Consider the following 18527-nt stretch of genomic DNA (forward strand, 5'->3'; position numbering starts at 1 on the left):
CATTATGACAAGATCTTCAAAACTAGATCTTGGGGATGACATTTTTCTATTAGTAGTTGCTAGGATGTATCGACTGACTTGCCAGGTCATATGTATATTATAGTCACTTGGTTGCCATGTAGCAACTTGGTTACCAAGTTACTATATATTACACTCCACCCCCACATAGGATTCGCATGATAACACATTTATTGATGTCATCTCTTACTTGCACATAAATTTCAACACTCACTGTCTAGGCACAATATTGCAATGCCTAGAATATATATATAATTTATTACTAGATAATCATACAACATATTATATGTTGACCTCATTTTATAGAATGGTGCAGAGTGGTTGGCCTCATTTTTTAGTGTGGCACATGACCTTGCTTTTTCTCCAAGCAAAAAACACCGCTAGTTCAGCGAGGCCACGGTGATGCTCACATCCTGGCATTAGTGACCCCTTCTCTGCCCTTGTTCCTGTAAATCTTTCATCATGTTGCTCTAGACATTCCTTTGTTAAATACATCAACTCATAGCATCTAGTGACTCGGCTGGACCCATGATCAATGACATTCTTGCAAGGTTGTGTTATGCACGCATGGTTGGCTTGATCTCACACTCTGTTCTCGACTGAGATAGTCTGGAGACATACCTGTAGGGAGAAGAAGTGTGTGAAAACAACATAAAATGTGTGAAAGTGGACAGGAGATGGTTTAGAAAGTCCACTAAGACAAGAAAGCCACAGGAGGTGGGAGCATATCAAGGCCAAGTCTTTTCCAAATGGTTGTATATAGCCTCAGTTCACTTGTAACAATATGTGAAAGCATGCAAAATATAGCTCATGCGGCATTTGATTAATTATGAAATGGTAATATATACATTCAATGAAACTTTTTAACCACCCTCATCGAATGCATATATTACTATTTTGTTGTTAAGACAAGTTTTAGACCAAGAACAGTCTTCCGGTCTACATCGGCGACTTTCGGCCGCTGTTTCTACAAGCTCCTAGGTTTCAACAAGGTTGCTCCGGTGAGATGAAAGCTCGGAGAGGGTAACGAGCTTTGCTAACAGCGTGCCATCGATGAATGTGGAAGGAAAACGATGCTGGTTGCAAGGACTTGACTATAATTTCTTATCTTCATAAGGAAGTTCTTGTAAGTCCTGATCTTATTTAATACATGGTCTTTGGCCTTTTCTTAAAAAAAAGATCATGTGACATGAAACTGGTACTACTAGATTAATTCGCTTTGAAAGTGTTTATATTTTGTTGATACACTAACTATACTACTCCCTCCGTCCCATAATATAAGAGCGTTTTTTATACTACACTAGTGCAAAAAACGTTCTTATATTATGAGACGAAGGGAGTACTTATTTGCAACAGTGATTGTGTATCATCACGTTAATAAACCATAAGTAGATATTGGTCAAAGCCGTGTCTTAACGAAAAAAAACAAATACATTGACACACAGGCACACATGCGTCTCCAAAGTGTAATAGGTGACAGATAATTTTGTGATGGACAACCTCCTAACTGGTACGTAGTCTTTATGTCTGGCACGGTAATAATACCACCGCATATGTTGGTAGAGTAGGATTGAAACGACGTCACTTTTGTCCTGTTAACTTTACACCCCCTCCCCTCAAAAGCAATTTCACTTGACTAAGATAGCAATCATAGCAACCTACATGCTTTATCAGAGATCCAGCCCTACACTGCACTAGAGGCCCAATTGGCCAAAAAGGTTACATTGGTAAAGATAAGGTAAGCTTATAATAGGCATTTTTTTTAAATCCCTATAATAACGAAAATGCTCTTTAGAGCTCGGGCTCCATGGAGCCTGAGTTTGACTTGATCAAATTTTAAATTTTCATGTTTCAAAAAAAAAATTGAAAAAAAATACACACATACTTAGAAGCATAAAGCATATGTGTGTAAATTTTCAGGACGAAACACCTTAAAATGAGTGCTATATAAAAAGAACAAATCTGAGGCTTTTTAGTGGATGCACTATTCATCCTCAAAATCCATGAATTTGTCTTTTTTGCACAGACCGCATTTTAGGGTATTTCATCCTTAAATTTTACATACATACACATAACATCCTTGTTTACTTGTATGATTTTTTTCACATTTTTCTTTTTCAAAAAATCTGGTATCCATGGAGGCCGAGCTCCAAAACGCCCTACTCCTATAAAGGCTATAATAAGCATTAGTATGCAACATCACATATAAGAAAAGTGAAAACACTATGTAAACACATAACCACCCTCATCGACCAGGCAGTGACGCATACAGTCTCGCCGGCCAACTTTCTCCATATATATATATGCTTTGAGTTCGAATCCCAACCGGTTGCTTCGTTGCACTGGGATGTTTCGCATCCTTTCCTTTTTTGGAAATGTGTTCAAACTTGTTGCGATTACATAACGTTGGTAGCAAATATTTCCTCTATTCACAAATATGAGATGTTTTAAATATTTTAATATAAAATACATACAAACTAAAATGAGTAAACAAATACATTAAAATATATCTATATATATCCAAATCTGAAAAGGGTTAGAACATCTTATATTTGGGGACAAAGGGAGTAATAAAGATGACTGTGTACATCCCTTAATGCAGAGGCCAGGAGTTATCCTTCTTTTAAAAAAATGTTGGTAGTAAAAAAATTGAAAAATTGATATGATGTTTCAAAGTGCACCAAAAGACAATAATATAATTCATTTTCTGTATTGCTGCTTTGCCTTTCCGGGCCTGCTTCAGTACACCCCCTCTAAAAAAGTAATTTTAATTAACTGTCGGTCCTTCCACTGCTATCCAAGCGACTCTGGCAGTCATAGCGGCATGCGTAGACATATCAGAGCATGGTTAATAGTATAGCCAGCTGCTGACTTATGAACATGCCATTTCATCAAGAGTTAGCATTATTAATTACACATACAATAGTCGTTGCTATCCAAGCAACTTTGGCAGCTGTAGCAGCACGCGTAGGCGAATCAGAGCATGGTTAATAGTATAGCCAGCTGCTGACTATATGAACATGTCATGTCATCAAGAGTTAGCATTATTAATTACTCATACAATAGTGTTGATTATAAGGTTACAATTTTTCTCACTTTCTCTTTATCTCTTTCCTCTCATTAAATGCTTTTACCTAGAAGCACGCGTAGAGGCGGGCTCTTGCATAAGGCTAGTCATAGTGGGGAGTAACTTAGACTAGTGTCATGCATATGACACTAGTCTTTGTTACTACCTTTATAGTGTAAAATAACATACAAGTAGTATCATAGATGATAGCATTTATTACATCATAGACTCATTTTGCTTTGGGTTGCGTTATATTACAGTAACATATTATGTTACTTCAAACACCTTTCTCCTCATTAATTCTATTCCACATAAGCAACTCTGTTTTGAAATGCGCCATGTTACTTGCTAAGTTACTCCCACTATGACCAGCCTAAGGGCCCACTCCTTCACTTTTTCCATGCCTCTCTCCTCCACATAGGTAAAAGTGTCACATAAGCAAGCTTATAGCCCACTACTATACTTGCTCTCATGTATTCACCCAGCGACAAGAATCAATCAGCTATCAAAGTAGTGGCCCAGGCAGTTCCGGTATATTCTATGTCATGTTTTAAACTGCCCAGAGGTTTGTGTGAGCACCTGAATATGTTGATTCAAAAATTCTAGTGGGGAAGTAAAGATGGTCATCGAAAGCCTAGTTGGGTCTCTTGGGAATCAATGAGACAACCAAAGAGTATGGGTGGATTGGGTTTTAAGGATTTTGAACTTTTTAACTTATCTCTCTTGGCTAACCAGGCATGGAGAATCCTCCAATCCCCGGAATCCCTAGGTGCAAGAATTCTAAAGAGTGTTTATTTCCCCGTTGAAACTATCTTGAATGCAGAATTAGGAAATCATCCCAGTCAAATTTGGAGAGCTATTATTGAAGGGAGGGACATTCTGAAGCAAGGGCTAATTAGATATGTGGGAAATGGGTAGTCTACAAAAATATGGAACCACAATTGGATCCCAAGGAAGGAAATGATGAGGCCCTATGGGAGCCATTGCGCCAACCCCCCTGAGTGGGTCTCTGGCCTGATAGACTATACGTCGGCATCATGGGATATTACTAAGCTGGAAGGTGTATGCTTGTGATCGATACTGAATATTCCATTGTGCACAACCAATGTAGCGGGCAGCTGGTCCTGGATGTTTGAGAGAAATGGTTGTTTTTCCGTTCTGTTTGCCTACAAGATGTTGGTAGATACAAAGCTGAGAAGGGAAGCCTGGATCGATGGCACTGTGGGATCCTCGAGCACTGATCGAGACGCTGCTTCATGGAAACTTTTATGGAAAACCCAAGTACCCGGCAAAATCAGTATGTTCCTATGGAGGTTAGCAAAACATTCAATCCCAACTAAAGATGTGGAAATGGAAAGAAAATATGACTTCATCAAGTGCATGTTCTTTGTGTGGCGCGGAAGACTCGTGGCGTCACTCCATGTTGGAGTGCTCCATGTCGAGATGTGTCTGGGCATTGGTAGATGGAGAACTCGCAGAACACGTGCGAAACCATTGAGCCGAGCGCTAAGCAGTGGATATTTGCTATGATCGACACTCTTTCACATGTTGTTTTTGTCAGGATGGCAGTAACGTTGTGGGCAATATGGTGGGCTAGGAGGAAAACTATACACGAGCAAATATACCAAAGTCCATCATCTACACACCAGTTTATTACTCGTTTTATCCATGAACTTGATCAACTTCCAAACAAAGATACTAAGGAACAACGGGTCCCCAGGAGCACGGCCACGAGACCTAAGGCACCACCACATGGTTACGCCAAGATCCATGTGGATGCCGGGATTTCTAGAAGCCAAGTTAGAGGAGCAGCAGTGGCGGTCTGCAGAGACGAGGCAAGGAATTACATGGGCAACTCGGCTTTAGTGATCAGTGGAATAGTTGATGTCCCGACACTTGAAGTGAAAGCATGCAGGGAGGGCATCTCCCTTGCAGAGGATCTTATGTTAAATAACTTCATCATCGCATCGGACTCCAAACATGTTATATAGAGTATGATATTGTCAAAGGCGGTAGAGGGGGATATTGAGTGATCATCATAGAGATCAAACTTAGAGCTTCAAATTTTAATTGTAAGTTTACTTTTGAAGGTACTCCCGACTCCTCCCGTGTCGCCCCTGCGCGGCGACCGGGGGGAACCCTAGCGTCGCCGCGTCCTCGTCCCCCCGACCTCCCCTCCTCGCTGCCGCCGGGGCGCGCCGCCGGGTAAAGCCCGGTCGGCGTCGGCGGCGGCGGGATCTATTCTCCCACGACTCGCTGGATCTGACGCGGGCGGATCGCGGCGGTTTTTGGCGGTGCGCTGGGGGCGGGGCGCGCCGCATGGGCTTGGGGGCGACGGCAGGGCTCACACTCGCGATTTCCCCCGGTGTTCGTGGGAGTCCGCTCGGGGCGCGCAGCGGCGACCCTCGGCAAGCGGTGGTGGGCGCTGGGCTCTCGGCGGCGCTTTGGCGTTGCAGGCGGCGGTGGTCCCTGTGGGCGGTTGGCGGCTCCGTCTCTGACCCGGACGGCACGGGGGATGGCGGCGGCCCGGCGTGGCCGGCGATCTGGATGTGGTGGTGCCGACGGCTCGCTGATCTGTGGGTGCTCCAGGGTTCTGCCTGGTGGTGCTGATGGTGACGACGGCCCGTGCACGAGAGTTGGATCCCTTCGAACTGATCTGGGTGAAAACTTGCCTTCGGCGTCCGCTAAGGCCGGCGGTGGCGGCGCTATCTGCGTGATTCCCTTCTTGAAGGCATCGCCGTGGAGAAGGTTCAATGCCACTCTCTGCTACCTCCGGAGGAAACCTTAGATCGGATATCGAATGACGGCGGCGCTCTGGTGTCGTTCCTCCCTTGGGGCGTCATTCTTGGAGGTACACACATGATCGAGGGTCCAGAGGACGGATTCTTTGGTGGAGCGGTGATTCATCCTACACACTGATGACGACGGATCTTGACGGCGTGGCGCGGTGCAGATTCGGAGTTCGCTGTGGGAGCATGGACTCGCGCAGGAGGACGACGTTGTCGGGCGTCGTGGTGGCGTCGATGGCAGAGAGACCTGGCACGGTACATGCAACAGTACAGCTCTGAAGATGGATTGGTGGCAGGTGGCTGAGGCGGCCTCATACCCGGCATGCGTCCTGGTTAAGGAGTGCGCCGGACTGATAGGTGCCCTATACCCGGCAGGCGTCCTGGTTGGGACCTCGGGTCTTAGATGTTTAGGTTTTGTTGTGATGTCTGTTTGGTATTAGGCCCAGACTATCTGCGCTCCTTCATCAATTGGATAGGTGTAGTGACAGTTGTTGTTTAGGCGGTGGTTTTAATCTTACTGTTGTATAGCTTTGTAAGGTCTTGTCAGAATAATTGATAAAGTGGCCATATGCATCGTCCAGATGCAGAGGCCGGGGATCATCTTCCTTTTCTAAAAAAAAGAAAAGCAAATAGAGATGCAAATAGATTAGCCAAGCTTTCACACTCTCTAGGCCAAAGGCGTCATGTCTGGCTTAGTGTTTCTCATGATCCTTTTTATATTCCACAACATGTGATTTTTGAGTAATAAAGCTTGGTTTAACCCCTAAGAAAAATCAAGTCAGCTTGCACAGCGCAGCATTGCAGGAAACGGAAGGGATCGATCCATCTTCTTTAATCCAACTTATATTAATTAACCAACCACATCAATACACTCATTCGATACAATATTCATCACACAGAACGGTATATCATTAATAAGAATACCATCTAATCTATTGTCAAAGCTATACTTAACGATTAAATGAGCCATCATATTGGCTGTACGGCTAATCTTTAACAATTGAAGATTGTTGATCAACTTCGAGATACTCAACGCTTCCATCTTCAGGTCACGCATAGCAGACCTGTCATAGTCCCCCGATGCAAGAGACGCTACCACAAAAGCACAGTCAATCTTTAAAATTATAGGATTATGAAGAGAAATACCTATGTAGAGACCGGCAATGCAAGCTCTAAACTCCGCTTCCTCCACGCTTTGACAGGCACCAATGAAATCCCACGACGAAACAATAACTTCCCCTTCCTCGTCCCTGACCACCACCCCCACACTGGCTTCTCTAATGGACTCCACGAAGCTAGCATCGACATTAATCTTGAACCAACCTGCAGGAGGCGAGGACCAGCCACTACTCGCATCTAGAGAATTAGGAACTCCGCTAATCTGGACCAACAGCCCTTTTCCTTTATTTTGAAAATCCACCGGCCTCGGAGAATGATATGCGCCAAAGGACGCCCAATAACTCTCCACAAAGCAAGCAGAAGCTGAAACTGATTCCTTTTCTTTACCAAAGATCAAATCATTTCTCAAATGTTAGGTCCTCCAGAATAAGAATATAATTTGGTCTCGCATTACGGGGTTTAATTGACTCAGGAGAACAATAAACCAATCATAACCCGTATATCTGAAAACCTCCTCATCAGGTAGAGCCCAAATGTTCCTCATGGCCATGCGAAGCGCACGCGCCTTCGGGCACAAGACAAGCGCATGGAAGGTATTTTCATCCTCCATGCCACAAATAGAACATGTATTAACAGAGGCTTGATGATGCACCACTCTATTAACCTGTACGGCCAAGCTATTGGGAGCAACCCTCCATGCAAAAATACGAATCTTCTGAGGAATGTTTGCCTTCCAAATAATATTTCAAATTTTCCTCTCAGTCCCTACCGCCTCACTGGATTGTCCCTCATCCTCTTTGTTATCCTTAAGGGTGAGCGCTAACTTGTACGCACTCCTAACTGAGAACAACCCTGACTTTTCATAATGCCAAGCAACAAAATCTGCCTCCCCATTTGATTGGATCCGCATCCTCAAAATCTCATCCGCATCATAAGGGTAAAATAAATGCCTAACCAGCTCCTCATCCCATCTCCTTTCACCACTCATGAACAATTTCTCAACCCATTTAACTCTAGTTCTATTCTTCTTTGCAGAGATTTTAAGTCCAGAAGCCCTAGGAGAACGTACGACGTTAGCTGTCCGATGTACGTACACCATCGGGTCATCCATACGTACATCTCAGCGCTTGGCGGTTACGCCGATCTGAAAGTGTTGTACGTGAGGCACTTCCGGAGACGAAAGGAATCGATCGGCCCAGCTTTAATCCATCAGCCAAGATTTGGCCAGCTTGTGCATGAGAGGAAAGAGGCGAGCGGCGGCAGTCCTACGGCGCGCGAGGGAGAAAAGCCGGTGGAGATGGAGGTTCTCGACGAGGCACGGTCACCACATCGCCGTTGCTCGAATCTCTTGTACCCGTTACCGTAATCCAAAAATCCAAACATACATACGTACAGAAGACAAAGTACATGAATAAGTGAAAAATTGATTTTCCAGGTTGATGTTGTCCAGCTGCTGGATTTTGCATTCTTAATAATATATGGCTGCATGCATCCTGATGCAGACGCCGAGGGCTATCCTCCTTTTCAAAAAAAAAAAGATCAATGCAAAAATAATACTAACTGATTTATTTTTAATTGATCATCAGACCCACTCAGTCTCAACCGAGAAGGGGTACGTTGTAATCTCCACCGTTGATTCAAATAGAGGGGTCTAACAAAGCAGAACTGTTTTAATTTAATTTTCGCAACCGAGGAGAGGACGCTCCAACCTACCAACTTTTCCAAAGGCAAAGTTAAGAACAATCGGAGAAGAGACGCACGTGTAGTCCTGTGCTATATAAAGCCCCACTGCCAGGTCCATAGCATTGCAGCAAGCACAAGAAAGCGTAGCGCTCGGGTGCTACCGCTACCCATCCGGGCAGACTACAAGAGTAAAGATGAGCACCGGCGGCGGCGGCGAGCGGCGGAGCATCCGGGGCCTGTTCAAGTTCGCGGACCGGGTGGACGTGGTGCTCATGGCCCTGGGCACGCTGGGCGCCATCGGCGACGGCTGCTCCACCAACCTCCTCCTCATCTTCGCCAGCGACGTGATGAACTCGCTGGGCCGCGGCCACGCCCAGCAGCAGGGCAGCGCCACCAGCGTGCACTTCATGCATGACATCGAGAAGGTTGGTTAATTACTACTCCTAGTAAGTATAAAGTTGGGTCATCTATTTTGAAACGAAGGGAATACTTCGTAGTTCTTTACTGTTGGTTGGAAGTTGGAACACACGAATGAATTTCAGGGGAGAGAATTCACTGGGATTTCTCACTTGAGGAACAAAAACAAAACGGAACAGGCCTAAATGCATAGCACATGGTTTTGTACCCACTTCACCATTTTCCAGTGCTAGTTGCGCTTACACTAAGTTGTTGCCTCCATTTTGCGTCCTGCAGTCGTGCCTCAACTTCGTCTACTTGGCGTTCGCCATCCTGGTGGTGGCGTCCATGGGTAAACTTCGAGTTTTGCTGCACAGATTTGCATGGCTTAATATAGTTTCGGTAATGTTAATTTGTACCCCTATGGACGCATGCACGCACACAGAGGGGTACTGCTGGAGCCGGACGAGCGAGAGGCAGGTGCTCCGGATCAGGCACCTGTACCTGGAGGCCATCCTGCGGCAGGAGGTGGCCTTCTTCGACTCGCAGGAGGCCACCACCTCGGAGATCATCAACAGCATCTCCAAGGACGCCTCGCTCATCCAGGAGGTGCTCAGCGAGAAGGTACTACACCTACGTACACACCAGTCAAACCTCCTTGGTTGGTTAATTTGCTTTTCAATGACCTTGATCATGCGTGTACGCGCTAGCCAGTCTTCACAAGTCACGCATGCCTCGTTTTTATATTGTTGGATCCATCCATATGTAGATTCGCCTTGGAACTTGGAAACTTCTTCCTTCTGGATTCATGTATACTAGCAGTGGTTTGTTTAAGATGAACCAAGGACAGGAGAAAAGTTGCTAGCTTTGTCATGGTGGCATACATACCTACCTACCTTGCCACTCTAGGTCGTCACTGAATCAGTGCTGAATCTAATTGTTTGACTGGTTAATGCTACCCAACCGCAGAATCAGGCAGGATAGAGAGATTAGTATATCTTGTTCTGAAGAAAATCCAGATGAAACAATGATGCTACAAACATATCCCTGGTTCTGTGGTTAGAATCTACCTTGAGCTCTCTTGATTCACACCTTAAAGGTAGACAAACAGAGGGAATATGGGATGGGAGCACATGAGAGTTCCGTATGCGACAAAGCATGGAATGTTGAGAGACTTTCCATAATAACGACTGCATTAAAATAAGTCCAAAAATAAACATGTCTTAGCTGGAGCCATTAAGACAGAAACTTCCTGTTGTGGTTAGTTAATTTTGGAAACGCAGACGTGCTAAAAATAATTTTGGAAAAGGGACAATATGAACTAGTAGATCTGGAATGTGAAAAGAAATAACAGCAGAAGTGACTGTTTTTCTTGATTCTTTTACCTTGAACAGGTTCCTCTGTTTCTGATGCACTCCACGGTCTTCGTCTCTGGACTCGCCTTCTCCACCTATTTCTCCTGGAGGCTGGCTTTGGTTTCCTACCCTCTGGTCCTGCTCCTCATCATCCCTGGCCTCATCTACGGGAAGTACCTTCTGTACCTCTCCCGCGAGTCGCGCCGCGAGTACGCCAAGGCAAACTCCCTCGTGGAGCAAGCACTCGGCTCCATCAAGACCGTTTACTCCTTCACTGCAGAGAAAGGGATCATCCAGAGGTACACAGCAATCCTCGACAAGACCATCAACCTGGGGATCAAGCAGGGCATTGCCAAAGGCCTTGCTGTCGGATTCACCGGTCTCTCTTTCGCCATTTGGGCCTTCCTCGCCTGGTATGGCAGCCGGTTGGTGATGTACCATCATGAAAGCGGAGGGAGGATATACGCCTCAGGAATCTCCTTTGTTCTGGGTGGCCTGTATGTTCTTCATGTCCCTCCTCCCTTACTGACTTTTGATTATGTAATAGAAGCTTAACTATACAAAAAACTGAAATGTTGTTGCAGATCCCTTGGAATGGCACTCCCGGAGCTGAAACATTTCATTGAGGCCTCGGTTGCTGCCACGAGAATTCTCGAACGGATCAACCGTGTGCCCCAGATCAACGACGATGACCCAAAGGGGCTTGTTTTGGATCAAGTCCGTGGAGAGATCGAGTTTGAATCCATCCACTTTGCGTACCCATCCAGGCCTAATATGACGGTCCTCAAAGACTTCAACCTCCAGATTCCTGCTGGCCAAACAATTGCTTTGGTCGGCTCTAGTGGCAGCGGCAAGTCTACCGCAATAGCGCTGGTGCAGCGCTTCTACGATTCCAGTGAAGGAACTGTCAAGATCGACGGCTTCGACATCAAGAAACTAAATCTCAAGTCGATTAGGAGCAAGATGGGACTTGTCAGCCAAGATCATGCACTGTTCGGCACATCCATAAAAGAGAACATCTTATTCGGCAAACCAGATGCAACCATGGATGAACTCTATGCAGCAGCCATGACAGCAAATGCTCACAACTTCGTAATGGGGCTTCCTGAGGGATATGAGACTAAGGTACGTTCATCATAAGGAAACAAAACATCCAAGGGCCTTAATTCCCTGTCTCCCTTGCCTTATTGGTGATTTCACTGTCCTTGCAGATTGGTGAGCGTGGAGCGTTGCTATCAGGTGGCCAGAAACAGCGGATTGCCATTGCAAGGGCGGTCCTCAAGAACCCTGCTATACTTTTGCTCGATGAAGCCACAAGCGCACTTGACTCAGAGTCAGAGAAGCTAGTGCAGCATGCACTTGATCAAGCATCTATGGGAAGAACAACACTGGTATATTGACTGCTTCAGCTCTTCCTACTTTAGAATGCTATAAGCTTAGAATTTCTCAAATCCTTTGGCACTGTAGCACTCATTATTTATACCTTAATGCTGACCAGGTCGTAGCTCACAAGCTTTCGACCGTGAAGAATGCCGATCAAATCGCGGTAGTCGATGGGGGTAGCATAGCAGAAATTGGGACACATGATGAGCTGATCAACAAGGGTGGCCCATATTCACGACTTGTGAAATTGCAGAAGATGGTGAGCTACATAGATCAAGAAACTGACCAATTTAGGGCCTCCTCAGCAGCAAGGACCAGTGCCAGCCGTCTCAGCATGTCCAGAGCAAGTCCCATGCCACTCACACCAGGTGTTTCAAAAGAAACCGGGTCATATGTTTCCCCACCTGCACCGTCTTTCTCAAGGCTTCTTGCAATGAATGCACCAGAGTGGAAGCAAGCACTCATAGGAAGCATCTCTGCATTGGTATATGGTTCCTTGCAGCCCATCTATGCTCTAACCATCGGAGGAATGATTGCTGCATTCTTTGTTCAGGACCACAATGAGATGAATGCAATCATCAGCCGCTATGCATTGATCTTTTGCTCCCTGTCCCTGGTATCCATTGCTGTTAATCTACTGCAACACTACAATTTCGCCTACATGGGGGAGCACCTAGTTAGGCGTATCCGAGTCCAAGTGCTTGAGAAGATCTTAACCTTTGAGGCAGCATGGTTTGATGAAGACACAAATTCAAGTGGCTCATTGTGCTCTCGGCTAAGTGACGAGTCTTCTCTTGTCAAAACCCTTGTCGCAGACAGGATCTCCCTGCTACTTCAAACAGCTTGTGGAATTGTAATTGCGGTGACAATGGGACTCATAGTAGCATGGAAACTTGCCCTTGTCATGATTGCTGTACAGCCCTGCACGATGATATGCTACTATGCCAAGAAGATAGTTCTTTCAAATGTGTCAAGGGACTTGGCAAAGGCTCAGTATGAAAGTACTCAGATTGCCATCGAAGCTGTTTACAACCACAGGATGGTGACCTCATTTGGATGTTCATCGAAGATTCTTCAGCTCTTCGAGCATACACAAGAGGAACCATTGAGGAAAGCAAGGAAGAAGTCATGGGTAGCAGGGATAACCACAGGGCTGTCGCCGTGCCTCACATTCTTATCATGGGCATTGGACTTCTGGTATGGTGGGAAATTGGCACAGTCCGGGGAGATCTCAGCAGGTGATGTCTTCAAAACCTTCTTCGTCTTGGTGAGCACAGGAAAGCTGATCGCTGATGCTGGCAGCATGACATCTGACCTGGCAAAGGGATCAAATGCCGTTGCTTCAGTTTTCGAGGTGCTAGATAGGAAATCTATCTCTCCGCAAAATTCACAGGTAACACATTCATACTCTCATGAGCATTGTATGGAATAAAATCAGCAGCCTCGCAGAAAGATTTTTAGGATGCTAGATTGCTGTAGGATAAAATACTAACATGACTACACTGCAGGTGGAAAAGGACAATCCGAAGAGCAAAATACAAGGACGAATAGAGTTCAAAAAGGTGGATTTTGCATATCCAACAAGGCCACAATGCCTGATCCTGCAAGATTTTAGCTTGGACGTCAAAGCAGGAACAAGCATTGGCCTGGTGGGGAGAAGTGGATGTGGTAAATCCACAATCATAGGTTTGATCCAGAGGTTCTATGATGTTGATAGAGGTGCTGTAAGGATCGATGGTATGGATGTGAGGGAGATGAATGTTCTTTGGTATCGAGGATTCACTGCTCTAGTTAGTCAGGAGCCCGCAATGTTTTCTGGCAGTGTCAGGGACAACATTGCCTTTGGTAAACCAGAAGCTGATGAAGAAGAGATTGTCGAAGCTGCTAAAGCCGCAAATGCGCATGAATTCATCTCGTAAGTCTTAGATATATTACCCGCTTGCATATATATTAAGCTATGTGCTCCCACTATCCAACATATGAAATTTAAAGCTTACGCCTTTTCAGATCTCTGAAGGATGGATACGATACTGATTGTGGAGAGCATGGCATACAACTATCAGGGGGGCAGAAGCAAAGAATTGCAATTGCGAGGGCAATAATCCGAGATCCAGCTATACTACTTCTTGATGAAGCAACAAGTGCTCTCGATGCACAGTCCGAGCAAGTGGTGCAGGAAGCACTTGATCGGATCATGACAGGGAGGACCACAATCGTAGTGGCACATCGACTAAACACAATCAAGAATGCAGACTCAATAGCCTTCTTAGGGGAGGGCAAGGTGATTGAGCGTGGTACTTACCCGCAGCTCATGAACAAGAAGGGAGCATTCTTTAACCTGGCAACCCTTCAGAAATAAATTGATTGTATAATGTAACTGCGGCAATAAGTGATATCATAGCCTAATATAGTATAATATCAGCACTCCTTGACAAATTTTGGAGCAATTCTCGATCATCAGCTTAATTTAGGAAGTGTTACTAAACAAAAGAAAACAAGGAGGAGTATGTGCACTAATGTTGTTCTCCTCTCCTGATAACATGCTGCGGATTTTAAGTTGTAACACGATGCTAAAGGATTACAACAGAGTGGAACATGGCCAGAAGAAGGAATACCTACAACTAACATGGCCATCTCTCCACTATTACTTGAAAATGATATTTAGGAGTCTTCCTTTGGATATCTCGATCTCCTTCCTCAAGTTATCCATCTCTACCTTGACCAATGCATTGACATCAATTAATCCAAGTTCATCAGAGGCTAGCCGCTCTTTTACTTCAACAAGAACCTGCTTATAGCTCTTTAGAACCGTCTTAACCCTTACTCTTTCCATTAAAGACTTCTGTACTAAGCTCTCATGCTCAGCAACTTGATGCACCAATTTCTGTATTTCATCCTCCATCATCATGGACTGCTGCAAGCCTTTGATCTCATCCTGAAGGGCATGCAATTTTTTCTTCTGTTCTTGCGATGTCGAGACAGCGATGTTACCATCACATGTTACTTTCTTGTAATCAAATTCCAAGGAAGTGCATACGCTTTCCAGTTCTTTGAGCTGCCACTTCAGCTGATCTTGTAGCTTTGTGGAAAACTCTTCCTTCCGGCTCTCCATATTGAAATTGTGAATCTCCTTGATTTTTTTAGCATGCTCCAGTAATGCAATCACTACCCTTTGAGCATCAACATCCTGAAGACATGAATCCCACTTAAGAATTTCTTTCTGCACAACAGCTTCAATTATAGCCGCACAATGTAGGTCTGAAGGAAAACTGCGAATGATTCCCTGAACGTGTGTGATGGTCTTCATAAAGTTGTCACGTTGAATATGAAGTAACACATTCTCGAGGGAATTGGTGTGTACTGAGGGCTTCCATGTCAAACATAACTCGTTTATTATCATAGATGACGAGTTGGACTTGGTCGGCGGTGACGAATCTATCCAATCGCTCTCCATGAACGACTCAGAAGTCTCTGCAGAATTTCTATCAATTTGCTCTTCCAAGATTTCTCCATTATTTCCTTGATCTATGTTCTCCTCATTTTCTTGATTATGCTGAGGTTTCTCACTTAGGCCCACCTCACCTCGTGTTCGTTTGAGTCTCTTGAAGTCTTGAGATAAAGAACCTACAAAGGCACAAATTGGTTTAACTGTAGTATAAGGTGTTAGAAGGCAGTTGTGAGTTCTGATTAAGAAGAGACCAAGAATACCTATAGCATGGTGGCGATCTCCTTTGAAAACATGATCTGGTTTCTCGTAGAGTAAACACGCATGCCCTGCTCTGTGCTCCACCTGATCAATTGTGCTGGATGGTGGCGATTCTAACACTTCAGGTTTTTCTTTCAATCCACTCTCTATGCTGCCACCGGAATTCTTCAAGTGTGCCAGTCGTGGTGATCTTCGTGGTGTTTCAGAAATTTGCTGTGATCGCGACTTGACTATTCTCCTCTTCTGTTTGTACGACAAATCACATGGCTCATGGTCGTCAACTAGCTTGCTTTTCACTACTGGCAGGTAATTTTGTAGTGCCTGAGTCGACAAGTTAGGCTCCTCAAGACTGCTCTCCGTGCTATCACGTATTTGAGGAGGACAATCATCCCCTGTGGGGAAGAAGTGTCGTAGTTCCCTCTTTATAAAATCAACTGATCAATAAAAAAAGATGTGTTTCAACATGCTAGATGCAAAAATGATAGAAAATGAGGCAATAGAAGTACTTACATTGCAGAACAAGTTTCTGCTTTAGAAACTGGTTCGGAATTTGTGGTTTGCCTCTACATGTGTTCAATACCTCTGCAGCCGCATCTGAGTCCCACTTATACAAACAGAGTGCAGCACAGAATAAGTCAACTGTAACTCTGTCAACATGCAATCTGCTCATTACTTCAGCTATTACTTTAGCTTTATCATCATCCATTGGCACCTTCAACAATAAGTATATCTTTAACTCATCCTTCAAACCATCTACTTCATGACGATGTATGTCAGCGAAGCTCTGTGGAGAGATATGTCCATTCCCCTGAGTACTCCCTTGGAAGGGAAATATCTAAAAATTAATATAAAATTATCAGTTTAAGGAGACAAAAATTACTGCTAAGGTGATAATCAACAATTTTAAGCCTCTGCTCCTCTGTGCACCCAATGTGAGACATGTGAAAACAAAATGACTTTAGGACCTTCTAACTTGACATGAAAAAATATATCTTCTGATCCCTAAGCTTCCCGAGTTGAAGATAATTTCAAAAAAAAAATGTTTTACAGATGATAATGTGTTCTATATATGATTCCAAAATAAACTTGTGAACAGATTTGCAAATAAAACTTATCTAAACTATTTGGATAACAAAGTGACTCCATACGAACAAGAGTGGGCAAAATGTAGAGAGAGAAATGTGGCTTGTACGAAAATTACTTAATTATTTGCTCAAGATTAGAACAAAAGATTACTTTTGTATCAGATTGATCTGGTATCATAACCAGTGAGTGACTCTGCCTGAGATTATTGGTGATCTTCGTTAGTTCATCACCACTATGTCCTCGCTTACAAGTGGGGAACATATCACATGGGAGTTTCCTTTCTAGACTTTCAGTAGCTTGAGCAGCACTTCCTGAAGACCGGACTGCTTTCTCACAAGCATTCCGACCAAAAACCGAAACCATGAAGTCCATTTTCCTGTCGTGTCTGAAGAGTAGGAACTCATATTCCCTCAAAGAATTGTCCACCACAAACTTGGTCCATCCGGTGGTTAGAAACACACAGCAATCAACCTTCTCTAGCTCAACGACCCAAGTCTTCCCTTCTGAACGCTTAAGCATGGCTTGAACAGGTGAAATGTTGGAGCCCCTGAGGCCCACCTCTGGAATGTAACTGAGGAAGTCTCGAGGTATCTCCTACGTGTGGAAGCAAACAAGGTTAGGGCATACCTTAAGCCATGAAATACAGAGTCAAGATGCAAATGCAGCATGCACTCTTGTTTAATCATTGAAAACCAAAAGTGTATGCTCACAATGTGAAGCTTTACTTTCACATTCGCAGACCACGCATGCAGAGGGAAATAAATGTAGTATTCACCAGCCGACTTTTTTTTTCCGATAAATGGTGGGTTTTATTGGGTCATAATGGAGCATCAAGAGAGGATACAAACACAATGAGCCAGCTCTTTCTTGGCCCAGCCTATCAGACATTGGCACATTGCTCTGTTTTCTAGGAAAGACGATGTTTATGCATAAACAAGCACGCCATTTGAAGCTTCAAACCACCCGCACTGCATCACATCGAGTTAAAAATGTTGCAAATCGCACGCATGCGCATGCAAAAATGTTTTTTTTAGGAAGGCGCACATGCAACCATGGGATTCCTTTCTTTATCTGAAAGAACAGCCATGGACTTCATATGGAGCATCCAATCCACAAAAGAAGATCAAATAGTATAGGATTTAGCTCTCCACCACCCATCGGATAGCACGTTTGCCGATAGCGCAAACGCAATGCGAGGATCTTGGAGTAGGAACAGCTATTGCGGGAGGTGGGGAAAGTGCCAAGTGGAGCAGGGAACCCAGCCCAATCGCGTTCTTGGCTTGGTCCTGTTTTTTTCCCTTTCTGATGAAGGGGAGCGAAAGGCGCGCGCATGCAACCACCGCAGCAACTGAGACTGAAAGAAAGGAGGGAAGAGGGGAGGAAGGAAGGAATAATACGCACGAGGCGACGGGCGAAGTCGCCGACGAGGACCTTGAAGAAGCGAGGCCTCCCCTCCTCGTCTTCTTCCATGGCGGATCCCGCGGATCGATCTCCGTTCATGCTCATCCCTCCTCGAGCGACGGACGGAGCGAGAGGTGGGGTGGTTGGCTGGTGTGATGGGTGGAGAGTGACCTCGGCAGAATCGCCGCCGCTTCTCCGGCCCTGTCGAAGGCGGAAAGCGATCCTTCTTTATTGCCTGCCACCTGGCGTCTGGTTCGGGGCGTGATGGAGGGAGCACGCCTACACGGCTTGTCAGGCATGGAAACGGCTGCGTAGGGCATGGTCTAGGCAGGCTATACAGCCAGGTAGGAGTAGGTCAGTAAAACCATGGTGTAAAATCACGCTCACCCATCGTGGCCGTGCTGTTTGGTCTGGAGAGGAGTATTAAGTTTGTAGGGCCAATTAGGTAATACTCCCTCAATAAACTAATATAAGAGTATTTAGAGCAACTTCAACAGGGCGACCCAAATGGACGCGTGCCTTGG

At 45.0% G+C, this 18527-nt stretch overlaps 2 protein-coding genes across 3 annotated transcripts; one reads left to right on the forward strand and one right to left on the reverse strand.

Annotated features, from left to right (window-relative positions):
* The first annotated feature begins 8791 nt into the window (after positions 1-8791).
* On the forward strand, positions 8792-14246 carry LOC125544721 (putative ABC transporter B family member 8). The gene is made up of 9 exons (XM_048708466.1): positions 8792-9101; positions 9370-9424; positions 9518-9696; positions 10467-10924; positions 11012-11552; positions 11639-11818; positions 11926-13203; positions 13319-13725; positions 13818-14246. The coding sequence occupies exons 1-9, from the start codon at positions 8871-8873 to the stop codon at positions 14167-14169; spliced, it is 3681 nt and encodes a 1226-aa protein (XP_048564423.1). The 5' UTR covers positions 8792-8870; the 3' UTR covers positions 14170-14246.
* On the reverse strand, positions 14245-18287 carry LOC125544722 (B3 domain-containing protein Os03g0120900-like). Of its 2 annotated transcripts, XM_048708468.1 has the most exons (5): positions 18004-18282; positions 16753-17196; positions 16027-16351; positions 15519-15950; positions 14245-15434 (listed from the first exon to the last, which is right to left on the reverse strand). In XM_048708468.1, exons 1-5 carry the CDS (start codon positions 18106-18108, stop codon positions 14455-14457), a joined length of 2286 nt encoding a protein of 761 aa, XP_048564425.1. In that variant the 5' UTR covers positions 18109-18282; the 3' UTR covers positions 14245-14454. The 2 variants fall into 2 exon arrangements, with proteins under 2 accessions (XP_048564425.1, XP_048564424.1); XM_048708467.1 differs by having other exon boundaries at positions 14245-15950; positions 18004-18287.
* Positions 18288-18527: the final 240 nt, after the last annotated feature.

The sequence above is a fragment of the Triticum urartu genome, chromosome 3 (genome assembly GCF_003073215.2).
Source record: "Triticum urartu cultivar G1812 chromosome 3, Tu2.1, whole genome shotgun sequence".
Lineage (NCBI taxonomy): Eukaryota > Viridiplantae > Streptophyta > Magnoliopsida > Poales > Poaceae > Triticum > Triticum urartu.

What these genes read in the sequence shown, in the direction of transcription:
- LOC125544721 (XM_048708466.1), top strand. Translation starts at nt 8,871, where the DNA reads ATGAGCACCGGCGGCGGCGGCGAGCGGCGGAGCATCCGGGGCCTGTTC. An exon ending in CCTGGTGGTGGCGTCCATGG is followed by an intron (nt 9,425 to 9,517) that starts GTAAACTTCGAG and finishes GCACGCACACAG; the next exon opens with AGGGGTACTGCTGGAGCCGG. An exon ending in AGGAGGTGCTCAGCGAGAAG is followed by an intron (nt 9,697 to 10,466) that starts GTACTACACCTA and finishes TACCTTGAACAG; the next exon opens with GTTCCTCTGTTTCTGATGCA.
- LOC125544722 (XM_048708467.1), bottom strand. Translation starts at nt 18,108, where the DNA reads ATGAGCATGAACGGAGATCGATCCGCGGGATCCGCCATGGAAGAAGAC. An exon ending in GCGACTTCGCCCGTCGCCTC is followed by an intron (nt 17,197 to 18,003) that starts GTGCGTATTATT and finishes TTCCACACGTAG; the next exon opens with GAGATACCTCGAGACTTCCT. An exon ending in GCAGAAACTTGTTCTGCAAT is followed by an intron (nt 15,951 to 16,026) that starts GTAAGTACTTCT and finishes TTTATTGATCAG; the next exon opens with TTGATTTTATAAAGAGGGAA.